The 13,341-nt window shown below is 40.6% G+C and overlaps 1 protein-coding gene across 1 annotated transcript in view; it reads left to right on the forward strand.

The window, feature by feature from the left end:
- Positions 1-409: 409 nt before the first annotated feature.
- LOC308308737 (NACHT, LRR and PYD domains-containing protein 3-like) overlaps positions 410-13,341 on the forward strand; it is a gene marked incomplete at its 3' end in the record, with an annotated part of 31,844 nt that continues 18,912 nt past the window's right edge. The window contains exons 1-6 of the mRNA XM_080754191.1: positions 410-531; positions 5,130-5,243; positions 7,704-7,817; positions 10,284-10,397; positions 10,987-11,097; positions 12,674-12,784. Of these exons, the coding sequence (XP_080610317.1) occupies positions 434-531; positions 5,130-5,243; positions 7,704-7,817; positions 10,284-10,397; positions 10,987-11,097; positions 12,674-12,784 (662 nt within the window). The 5' untranslated portion in view covers positions 410-433. The remainder of the gene's footprint in view (positions 532-5,129; positions 5,244-7,703; positions 7,818-10,283; positions 10,398-10,986; positions 11,098-12,673; positions 12,785-13,341) is intronic.

Genomic DNA, 13,341 nt, shown 5'->3' on the forward strand with positions numbered 1-13,341 from the left:
TGTAAAAAAAACGACTTCATTTAATACTGGGCAATATTGCTCATGCTTCTAGGAAGGGGGGGAGGGTTCGGAATGGGGCTTCGGAAGGGGGGTGTTAGAAGTGGGGGTGACTGTGTGTCTGTGTTTTGGCATAATACTGTGTATTTCTGTGCTTCCGGGTCAAAATGACCCGAACAGCACTTAAGGTTCAAAACATATGAGGGGGGTGTAGCATGGGTGTAGTGCAAAAATATTTTTTTTACATGTTCATCTCAGAAGAATCTTTAAGGCCAGTGAGTTTCAGGTGGAAACATTTTTAACTTCTACCTTTTTTTTCCAAATGAAAATGTAAAACGGGTCAAAATGACCCGAACAGCACTTAAGGGTTAATAAAGACCTAGAGATGATCTATTTCATTGACTGTAACCCTGACAGGTTTAATAAAGACCTAGAGATGAGTGAGTGTGTGAAGAGAGAGGAGGAGGAGGCAGCTGACAAACATCACATCCAGTCTCCAACATCTCCTCCCCAACCTGGACCTCCTCACACTAAGTATGTCTCTCCAATGTTCATCTATATATTATAAATTACTATGTGTACAGTTTGTGAATGAAGTGCATCAAATCACTATGTGCTGTTCAATAGTGAAACTACACTATACAGAATGTTTGTTAATGCAAAGTCCAGGAGTTGAAACTCAATTTATTTTTACCCTGCTATACTTTCATACAGGGGTCATCGATTTGACGGACAAATGTGTTTGTGGCAAATCTTTGACTTTCTTTTTTTACACACTCAGAATATCAGAACCAGGCTTAAGACACTGTCTGACACATTATGAGTCCACTAGTTCTCAAATGTTTTATTTGCATGGACCCCCTTCACTCAGAGTCTACAAATGGAACCAAATGGACCTGTTAGGGTCCATTTGGTTCCATTTGTACCCTCGAGTCACAGACCTGTTAATGGTCATTCAGGGCTAGCTCCTTATGTGTTTCTTTTGAATTTTGACAAAAATGTCCACCACAAGCCAGCATGGAGATGAGCCCTGCTTTCATAATGTGATGCAACAATAAAGAATCTTGGACAAACTAACATTTTCAATCATAATAATTTATAAACATTTATTATGATTCCAGAAGTGTTCACTATAGAGCAGAGTCTCCAACACCCAGCTGTGTGTCTATGAAGAGTGACTGGTCTAAAGGAAATCCTCCTGTCTTCAGTGAACCTGGACCTCCACACACACAGTTTGTCAATCCATTACATTATACACAACACTATAACATATACAGTACATGACACACGTGTTATACGGTGTGCAGATTATATATACCTAGTCCAGGGCCCAGGGCCCAAATCTGTCCAGAGGACACATTTTATAAGGCCTTCATTCCTAAATTGTATTATAAACGGCCCGCCAGCATCGTCAAACAAGAATATTTTCCCAGGGTATAATTCGTCAGGATTCCTTGTTCCCTGTTGTTTCATACTGAAGGGGTCAAATAAAAGCTATTTTATAATATGTTTTAACTTGCAAATCTGGTTACATTCTCTAATGTGAAATAAGTTATATGTTTTGTTCAGAGCACACGCCTGACAAAAGACCATTGATATTAAATATTGATGATGATAGTTAAATAAAATTGTTTAAATGCGATGCATATGTATTTTTTTTTATTTTTATGGACCGAAAGTACATTGTGTCAGGACACATAGTCTGAGTTTTAATATTTTCTAATGTGGCCACCGTTGAAAAACGTTTGGACACGCCTGTACCACCTTACACGTACGCCACCCTTACCTGTTCTTGCCTATTTGTGTCCCAGCGCGGCTGACGGCTGAGTCATTGCATTTTTTCTCATTTTCATTTTTTCATTTCATTTGAAAACTGGGGATCATAGCTACAAAATGATATATTGGTTGTTGAGAAGATATGGCTTATAGAATGATGCCATGCTGAAATACTACAGTACTTTTGAGATATTCAAGTTCTAAATAAATGTCTAACCTGCAAATGACCTGACGATCTCTCACATTAATTAAAAAAAGTCTTATTTACATGCAGAGTTAAGCTCTGGCGTTTAAGTGAAATGTAGCCTAGATATTTTGAGATGCATTTGTGGCTTTTTTCATTTTAGAAAAAAAAAAAAAATCATATTAGCAGTAGTGAAAAACCTTGCCTTTCGAAATGACTGCTCCTCAGTCACACTGAGTCAGACTATATTATAGTCTGGAGAACCAAAAGGTAATCCTCAAAGCTTGCATTTGATTGATTAATAGTTATATATATTAAAAAAAATCACACCTGGTGTGAGGTGAGCGGTGATATTTATGAGTTAATTTCATCAACCCATTTAGGACTGATGGAAGATACAAAAAATCTGTCTAAATCCTGACCTGAAAAATGGAGTAAACATTTATTATGATTCCAGAAGTGTTCACCACAGAGCAGAGTCTCCAAAACCCAGCTGTGTGTCTATGAAGAGTGATTGGTCTAAAGGGGGGCTAATTAACTTCACTAATGAACCTGGACTTCCACACACACAGTATGTGCACATAGTGTCCATTACATTATACACAACACTAATGTGACACATGTGTTGCAGAGTGGGCAAATTCTAATCGTGTGCCCTTCCTGTCCAATCATTCATTACCTATAGACTGAAAGTTACTGTGTGCAGTTTGTGAATAATCATTTAACCTACGGCCACTTTTAACCATACGCTCCACCGATTTGCCATTTATTTTATTTTATAAACTATCACTTAAATCCTGGGAATTCTTTTGAGTTTTTAGTATTGTACAGTGGTAGCATGGTTCCCCCTAAAGGCCAGTGGAGGAACATGAATCTGACAGATCATGTTGTTATGGTGTGTTGGGCTCAGTGCTTGCTGCTTGGACCCCAGTGTTGCTGCTTGTCTTTCTATTATTGTATTCACTAGAAGCTGGGCCGCCCTTCGGGCGGCCCAGCGTCTAGTCGGCGACCTGGCCAACTCGGAACAACGTAAATAGGGAATGAATGCCCCGCCCTTTAATGCAAACCCCATTATACCTGTTGTCATAGGACCCGTTTTGACCATCTGTTTGCCTGTGTCCATTTATGCCCATATATGGAGATATCTGTTATCTGTCTGTCTGTCAGCGTCCATTTTATGTCCATATATGGAGATCACTGCAGATATAGTTCTGGGTCCATTTTATGCCCATATATGCCCATATATGGAGATATCTGTCTATTTGCGTCCATTTCACGCCCATATATGGAGATCTCTGAATCTGTCTGTCTGTGTCCCTTTATGCCCGTATATGGAGATCTTTGTGATTCTGCGTAAATTTTATGCCCATATATGCCATTTGCGTCCATTTTATGCCCATTTATGGAGATCTCTGTATCCGTCTGTCTGTGTGTCTGTCTGTGTCCCTTTATGCCGTATGAGATCTCTGAATCTGTCTGTCTGTGTCCCTTTATCCATTTTATGCCCATATATGGGGGCATTCATTTTATGCCCATATATGGAGAACGCGCGTGCCCGTGGGACGAACGGTTCTCATATGGGGGCATTCATTTTATGCCCATATATGGAGAACGCGCGTGCCCGTGGGATGAACGGTTCTCGAGATACGCGGATTACCTACATACATACACACTCACAGAGATTTTTTGTTGACTCATGTGGCGTACGTCTGCCCATATATGCCCATATATGGAGATATCTGTCTATTTGCGTCCATTTCACGCCCATATATGGAGATCTCTGAATCTGTCTGTCTGTGTCCCTTTATCCATTTTATGCCCATATATGGGGGCATTCATTTTATGCCCATATATGGAGAACGCGCGTGCCCGTGGGACGGAACGCGCGTGCCCGTGGGACGAACGGTTCTCGGAGATCTCTGAATCTGTCTGTCTGTGTCCCTTTATCCATTTTATGCCCATATATGGGGGCATTCATTTTATGCCCATATATGGAGAACGCGCGTGCCCGTGGGACGGAACGCGCGTGCCCGTGGGACGAACGGTTCTCATATGGGGGCATTAATTTTATGCCCATATGGAGAACGCGCGTGCCCGTGGGACGAACGGTTCTCGAGATACGTGGATTACCTACATACATACACACTCACAGAGATTTTTTGTTGACTCATGTGGCGTACGTGATGTCAGAGCCTTTTATGAAGTGATGTCACAATGAGTCAGAGCTTTCGCCGATTTCCTCAGAAACAGCCTGATGTCAACAATCAACCCCGCATAAGGAGATTCCGAACGTTTCGCGCCGGTTTGGGAAAACCGCGCGTCGGGTCGGGTCGAGACCCGGCACTGCACTCCGTGCCGTGGCCATATATGGGGGCATTCATTTTATGCCCATATATGGAGAACGCGCGTGCCCGTGGGACGGAACGCGCGTGCCCGTGGGACGAACGGTTCTCGGAGATCTCTGAATCTGTCTGTCTGTGTCCCTTTATCCATTTTATGCCCATATATGGGGGCATTCATTTTATGCCCATATATGGAGAACGCGCGTGCCCGTGGGACGGAACGCGCGTGCCCGTGGGACGAACGGTTCTCATATGGGGGCATTCATTTTATGCCCATATGGAGAACGCGCGTGCCCGTGGGACGAACGGTTCTCGAGATACGTGGATTACCTACATACATACACACTCACAGAGATTTTTTGTTGACTCATGTGGTGTACGTGATGTCAGAGCCTTTTATGAAGTGATGTCACAATGAGTCAGAGCTTTCGCCGATTTCCTCAGAAACAGCCTGATGTCAACAATCAACCCCGCATAAGGAGATTCCGAACGTTTCGCGCCGGTTCGGGAAAACCGCGCGTCGGGTCGGGTCGAGACCCGGCACTGCACTCCGTGCCGCGGCGGGGAACGCGCGTGCCGAATCTGAAGCCGGTGGGACGAACGGTTCTCGAGATACGCGGATTACAAACACAAACACACACACACGCAGAGACTTCTCGCATTTATAGATAGATTAGTTCGCTGTTGTTGCAATGTTGAGGAGCTGAAACCTATGGAATTTTACTCTTACGCTTGAATAATGGGACGTTACAATATAATAACATATAATATTGAATATACTGACTTTCCAATGATGTTAAAGACATTTTGTCGTTTTTGTATGTTTCCAGAAGTGTTGACCACAGAGCAGAGTCTCCAACACCCAGCTGTGTGTCTATGAAGAGTGACTGGTCCAAAGGAGGACTAATTAACTTCAGTGATGAAACTGGACCTCCACACACACAGTATGTCAATCCCCTTCTATGCAAGACTGTGGATCTCCAAATTTGGGCACTGTAGTGATGTCAGTCAGTGATGTCAGTCATCTCCAAATTGGTACCTCATCATGTCAGACAGACATTATTTGGACATTGTTTCAGCATGCAGCTGTTACCATGGTGGTACACTGTTTAGTATCAGTGATGTCAGCATGCGGACAGACAGCGGATGGACAGACAGACATTCTGTAAATTAAAAGTTAGATAATAAATTACTATAGATTATAAATTACTATTGATTATAAAGTACTATCCATTTTAAATTACTATAGATTATAAATTACTATAGATTATACATTACTATAGATTATACATTACTATAGATTATAAATTACTATGTATATAAAGTTTGTGAATAAAGTGCTACAAATCACTATGTGCTGTTCAGTGGTGAAGCTGCACTATACTGACTCTTCGACTGACTGACTGACTGACTGACTGACTGACTGACTGACTGACTGACTGACTGACTGACTGACTGCATGTTTTGTTGCTTCAACGTCCCAAGACCTTTCACTCTGTTATACTAAACGGATACAAATAATTCATCTTGACATTTTCATTCACTGTATAAACATTTATTATGATTCCTGGTCTAAAGGAGGACTGATTAACTTCAGTGATGAAACTGGACCTCCACACACACAGTATGTCAATTCATTACAAACCATTACAATCCATTACAAACACTTTAACGTGACACGTGTATTGCACAGTGTGCAAATTATATATATATATATATATATATATATATATATATATATATATATATATATATATATATATATATATACACACATACTAGTCCTTACCCAAAGACCACCCTAACTTGTTGCTTGACCAATCCTCAAGCTTGCATAAAGGACGCTCACTTCACACTTGGCTGACAGACAGACATTTGCTTACACAGGCGCGTTTATCCGTACGGATAAAAAGGACAATTTCACTTTTTAAAAAGAAAACAATGATTCTCTACGACCTCATGCACACCGGATCCGAATTAGCCGTGTGACGAGCGTGCGTCTTTTTCTCGATCGAACCCAGTTCGATTTGTGCGTCTTGTCGCATGCGGTAAAAAACTCATCAGTCCTTTTATGACTCCTTTTGGGATCCGCAGCGCCGATTCCGCACAGCCTTGCACACCAAATCCAATGCGTTTTATTCATGCAGCAAACGGAAAAAACGCAACTGTCCTGTGTGCAAAGGGCTTAATAGTTAGATACAGGTTTGGAATTTCGTCATTTTAGGGGCAAGGCCACTTGGCCTTTGGTGTTGTCCATTGTTTGAGGGCACAAAGGCCAAATGTCAGGGCAGGAAGGCCATCAAATGAAACAAGATTTTAGTCCATTGAAATAATTGATTGAATTTAAGGGTTAAGGATGATTTTAAATGTAATATGCAGACCATCTGCTGTGAATTAAATAGTTTGGTATTTACAATCTGAGATACTGTACTGATTTAAAAATGGGGACTCAACAAAAGACTGGTGTCTACATGACAAGAAAGAGACACTGGTGTCTACATGTTGGCAAGACAGAGACGGAGGAGAAAGTAGTACAGTCAGCTGGTGCATTAAGGCCACTGTGGCCTCAGGTCATGACATTGGTTTGAGTGGCACAAGGCCAAACTGAGGGGCAACGGCAGCCATGGCCTTCATGGCCTCTCTGAAATTCCTGCCCTGGTTAGATATATAAAAAATCATACCTAGTTTGAGGTGAGCGGTGCTATTTATGTGTTAATTTCATTAACCCATTTAGGACTGAGGCCGATTCTAAAAACGACATCTAAATCCTGACCTGAAAAAACTGTGTAAACATTTATTATGATTCCAGAAGTGTTGACCACAGAGCAGAGTCTCCAACACCCAGCTGTGTGTCTATGAAGAGTGACTCTAAAGATGAACCTCTTAACTTCAGTAATGAACCTGGACCTCCACACACACAGTATGTCAATCCATGTGCACTTTGTTAAAACATAAAACAGAGTATTTTAATAGTGTGCCCTCCCTGTCCAAGCAAGACTGAAAGTTACAATATGTGCAGTTTATGAATAATGATTCAACCTCCTGTCACTGTGATCCATAAGCTCCACATATTTGTCTTTTATTTTATTTTATAAACAATCACTTAAATCCTGGGATTTCTTTAGAGTTGTTAGTAGTTTACAGTGGTAGCATGGCTCCCCCTAATGGCCAGTGGAGGAACATGAAGCTGACTGACCATGCTGTTGTTATGGTGTGTTGGGCTCAGTGTTGCTGCTTGTCTTTCTATTATTGTATTCGTTAGTTCACTGGAGCTGAAACCCATGGAATTTTACTCTCTTACGCGTAAATAATGGGACGCTACAATAAAGAATATTGAATAAACTGACTTCCCAATCATGTGATAATTAAAAACATGTTTTTTTATTGTTTTTGTCTGATTCCAGAAGTGTTCACCCCAGAGCAGAGTCTCCAACACCCAGCTGTGTGTCTATGAAGAGTGACTGGTCTAAAGGAGGACTAATTAACTTCAGTAATGAACCTGGACCTCCACACACACAGTATGTCAATCCCCTTCTATGCAAGACTGTGGATCTCCAAATGTGGGCACTGTAGTGATGTCAGTCATCTCCAAATTTGGTCACTCATCATGTCAGACAGACATTATTTGGACATTGTTTCAGCATGCAGCTGTTACCATGGTGGTACACTGTTTAGTATCAGTGATGTCAGCATGCGGACAGACAGCGGATGGACAGACAGACATTCTGTAAATTAAAAGTTAGATAATAAATTACTATAGATTATACATTACTATAGATTATACATTACTATAGATTATAAATTACTATGTATATAAAGTTTGTGAATAAAGTGCTACAAATCACTATGTGCTGTTCAGTGGTGAAGCTGCACTATACAGACTGACTGACTGACTGACTGACTGACTGACTGACTGACTGACTGACTGACTGACTGACTGACTGACTGACTGACTGACTGACTGCATGTTTTGTTCCTTCAACGTCCCAAGACCTTTCACTCTGTTATACTAAACAGATACAAATAATTAATCTTGACATTTTCATTCACCGTATAAACATTCATTATGATTCCAGAAGTGTTCACCCCAGAGCAGAGTCTCCAACACCCAGCTGTGTGTCCATGAAGAGTGACTGGTCTAAAGGAGGACTGATTAACTTCAGTGATGAAACTGGACCTCCACACACACAGTATGTCAATCCATTACAAACCATTACAATCCATTACAAACACTTTAACGTGACACGTGTATTGCACAGTGTGCAAATGATATATATATATATATATATATATATATATATATATATATATATATATATATATACATATATACTAGTCCTTACCCATAGACCACCCTAATTTGTTGCTTGACCAATCCTCAAGCTTGCATAAAGGACGCTCACTTCACACTTGGCTGACAGACAGACATTTGCTTGGTTAAAGCCCTTTGCACACAGGCGCGTTTATCCGTACGGATAAAACAGACAATTTCACTTTTTAAAAAGAAAACAATGATTCTCTACGACCTCATGCACACCGGATCCGAATTAGCCGTGCGACGAGTGGCTGCGGCCGTGCGTATTTTTCTCGATCGAACCCAGTTCGAAACTCATCAGTCCTTTTATGACTCCTTTTGGGATCCGCAGCGCCGATTCCGCACAGCCTTACACTTGCACACCAAATCAGATGCGTTTTATTCATGTAGCAAACGGAAAAAACGCAACTGTCCTGTGTGCAAAGGGCTTAATAGTTAGATACAGGTTTGGAATTTCGTCATTTTAGGGGCAAGGCCACTTGGCCTTTGGTGTTGTCCATTGTTTGAGGGCACAAAGGCCAAATGCCAGGGCAGGAAGGCCATCAAATGAAACAAGATTTTAGTCCATTGAAATAATTGATTGAATTTAAGGGTTAAGGATGATTTTAAATGTAATATGCAGACCATCTGCTGTGAAATAAATAGTTTGGTATTTACAATCTGAGATAATGTAGGCTACTAATTTAAAAATGGGGACTCAACAAAAGACTGGTGTCTACATGACAAGAAAGAGACACTGGTGTCTACATGTTGGCAAGACAGAGACGGAGGAGAAAGTAGTACAGTCAGCTGGTGCATTAAGGCCACTGTGGCCTCAGGTCATGACATTGGTTTGAGTGGCACAAGGCCAAACTGAGGGGCAACGGCAGCCATGGCCTTCATGGCCTCTCTGAAATTCCTGCCCTGGTTAGATATATAAAAAATCATACCTAGTTTGAGGTGAGCGGTGCTATTTATGTGTTAATTTCATTAACCCATTTAGGACCGAGGATGATTCTAAAACAACATCTAAATCCTGACCTGAAAAACTGTGTAAACATTTGCTTTGATTCCAGAAGTGTTCACCACAGAGCAGGGTCTCCAACAGCCAGCTGTGTGTCTATGAAGAGTGACTGGTCTAAAGATGAACCTCTTTACTTCAGTAATGAACCTGGACCTCCAAACACACAGTATGTCAATCCATGTGCACTTTGTTAAAACATAAAACAGAGTATTTTAATAGTGTGCCCTCCCTGTCCAAGCAAGACTGAAAGTTACAATATGTGCAGTTTATGAATAATGATTCAACCTCCTGCCACTGTGATCCATAAGCTCCACATATTTGCCATTTATTTTATTTTATAAACAATCACTTAAATCCTGGGATTTCTTTAGAGTTGTTAGTAGTTTACAGTGATAGCATGGCTCCCCCTAATGGCCAGTGGAGGAACATGAATCTGACTGACCATGCTGTTGTTATGGTGTGTTGGGCTCAGTGTTGCTGCTTGTCTTTCTATTATTGTATTCATTAGTTCACTGTTGTTGCAATGTTGAGGAGCTGAAACCCATGGATTTTACTCTCTTACGCGTAAATAATGGGACGTTACAATAAAGAATATTGAATAAACTGACTTCCCAATCACGTGATAATTAAAAACACATGTTTTTTATTGTTTTTGTCTGATTCCAGAAGTGTTCACTACAGAGCAGAGTCTCCAACACCCAGCTGTGTGTCTATGAAGAGTGACACGTCTAAAGGAGGACTAATTAACTTCACTAATGAACCTGGACCTCCACACACACAGTATGTCAATCCTCTTCTATGCAAAAGACTGTGGATCTCCAAAGTTGGGCACTGTAGTGATGTCAGTCAGTGATGTCAGTCATCTCCAAATTTGGTCACTTGTTTCATCATGTCAGACAGACATTATTTGGGCATTGTTTCAGTATGCAGCTGTTACCATGGTGACAACACTGTTTAGTATCAGTGATGTCAGCAGGCAGACTGTTTCACCCATTTATGCCCAAATATGGTGTTCCTCTGTGATGTCAGTCAGTGATGTCGGGCATTGTTTCAGCATGCGGCTGTTACCATGGTGGCAACACTGTTTAGTATCAGTGATGTCAGCATAGGGTCAGACGGCGGACGGACAGACGGACATTTTTTAAATTACTATCGATTATAAATGACTATAGATTATAAATTAATATGGTTTGTGAATAAAGTGCTACAAATCACTATGTGCTGTTCAGTGGTGAAGCTGCACTTTAGACTGACTGTCTGCATGTTTTCTTACTTCAACGTCCAAAGACCTTTCACTCTGTTATATTAAACTAATAAACTGACATTTTCATTCACATGCTAACCGTATAAACATTTATTATGATTCCAGAACTGTTCAACCCAGAGCAGAGTCTCCAACACCCAGCTGTGTGTCTATGAAGAGTGATCGCTCTAAAGGAAATCCTCCTGTCTTCAGTGAACCTGGACCTCCACACACACAGTATGTCAATCCATTACATTATACACAACACTATAACATGACACATGTTTTGCACAGTGTGCACATTTTTAAAACACAAAACAGAGTATTATATAGTGTACCCTCCCTCTGCAATCGTTCATTACCTATAGACTGAAAGTTACGTGCAGTTTATGAATAATAGTTCAACCTACGGCCACTGTGACCTATACTGTAAGCTCCGCTTATTTGCCATTTATTTTATTTTACAAACAAACCACTTAACGGACAACTTTGTTTTTTTTACAACAAGGGTTCATTAATTTGCTTTGTTCTATTGTTTTATCGCGTTTACCGTGCTAAAATGTGGGGCATGCGTACGCAGGGGGGCATGCGTACAAGTGGCTAAATATGTCTTTTTAGACACAATAAGCCAGCAGTTTCTTTATTGCTATTTACAGTAACACTTCTAGCCCCCATAAGTCACATCCAACCATGAAAGGTTGCGTTGTATTTTGGGAATGGACTTATTCTGTGTAAAATGACATATTTAGCCACTTGTACGCATGCCCCCAACCACTGAAATAAGAATCTCTAAAACAATAGAAAGAAGTAAATGAAATAATTTTAACACTCATCTTTTATATTATTTAATTACAATCTAAAATATGAACCCTTGTTGTAAAAAACTAAAGTTGTCCTTTAAATCCTGGGATTTCTTTAGAGTTGTTAGTAGTTTACAGTGGTAGCATGGCTCCCCCTAAAGGCCAATGGAGGAACATGAAGCTGAATGCTGTTGTTATGGTGTGTTGCACTCTGTGCTTGCTGCTTGGACCCCAGTGTTGCTGCTTGTCTTTCTATTATTGTATTCATTAGTTTGCTGTTGTTGCAATGTTGAGGAGCTGAAAACCATGGAATTTTACTCTCTTATGTTTGAATAATGGGACGTTACAATAAAGATTATTGAATAAACTGACTTCCCAATCATGTGATAATTAAAGACATGTTGTTTTTGTTGTTTTTGTATGTTTCCAGAAGTGTTGACCACAGAGCAGAGTCTCCAACACCCAGCTGTGTGTCTATGAAGAGTGACCGGTCTAAAGATGAACCTCTTTACTTCAGTAATGAACCTGGACCTCCACACACACAGTATGTCAATCCTCTTCTATGCAATAGACTGGATCTCCACATTTGGGCACTGTAGTGATGTCAGTCAGTGATGTCAGTCATCTCCAAATTTGGTCACTTGTTTCATCATGTCAGACAGACATTATTTGGGCATTGTTTCAGCATGTGGCGCTGTTACCATGGTGACAACACTGTTTAATACTGTGACGTCAGCATGCGGACAGACGGCGGATGGACAGACAGACATTCTGTAAATTAATAGTTAGATTATAAATTACCATTGATTATAAATTATACTATGTGAACAGTTTGTGAATGAAGTGCTACAAATCACTCTGTGCTGTTCAGTGGTGAAGCTGCACTATACAGACTGACTGTCTGCATGTTTTCTTGCTACAACGTCCCAAGACCTTTCACTCTGTTATACTAAACTAATAAACTGACATTTTCATTCACATGATAACCGTATAAACATTTATTATGATTCCAGAAGTGTTCACCACAGAGCAGAGTCTCCAACACCCAGCTGTGTGTCTATGAAGAGTGACCGGTCTATGGAAAATCCTCCCGTCTTCAGTGAACCTGGACCTCCACACATACAGTATGTCAATCCATTACAATATATACAACACTATAACAAGACACGTGTTGCACAGTGTGCAAATTATTAAAAAACAAGACAGAGTATTATAATAATGTGCCCTCCCTGTCCAATCATTACCTATCGACTGAACGTTACATTGTGTGGAGTGAATAATTAACCTACCTTAACCTGTGAACCTGTATCTATATATCTAACACACAGTGTTGGGTATTGTTACTTTTTATAGCAACTCCTTAGGTTACATCGTTACTGCCTTTAAAAATGAATCTGTTACGTTACTACGTTACCCACTGAGAAAAGTAACTCGTTCCACAGCCTTACTAAAGAGCTTCTCTCAAGCCCTACCATGTTGTGAGCGTAAATTAATGTAAACAACTAAGACGTGCACAAATAAGTTCTCCTTATGTCGCCAATAGATGACCGTGTAACCCGGTGTTACACCAAATTTCGTAACGTGTCGTAAACTGTAGAATCACTACGCAACCACCACAGAATGATGAATATATCTATCTATCACTGCAACTTGTATTGTACCGTGTTTGTGGTACATTTTA

The sequence above is a fragment of the Nannobrachium achirus genome (genome assembly GCF_963921795.1).
Source record: "Nannobrachium achirus genome assembly, chromosome: 23".
Lineage (NCBI taxonomy): Eukaryota > Metazoa > Chordata > Actinopteri > Myctophiformes > Myctophidae > Nannobrachium > Nannobrachium achirus.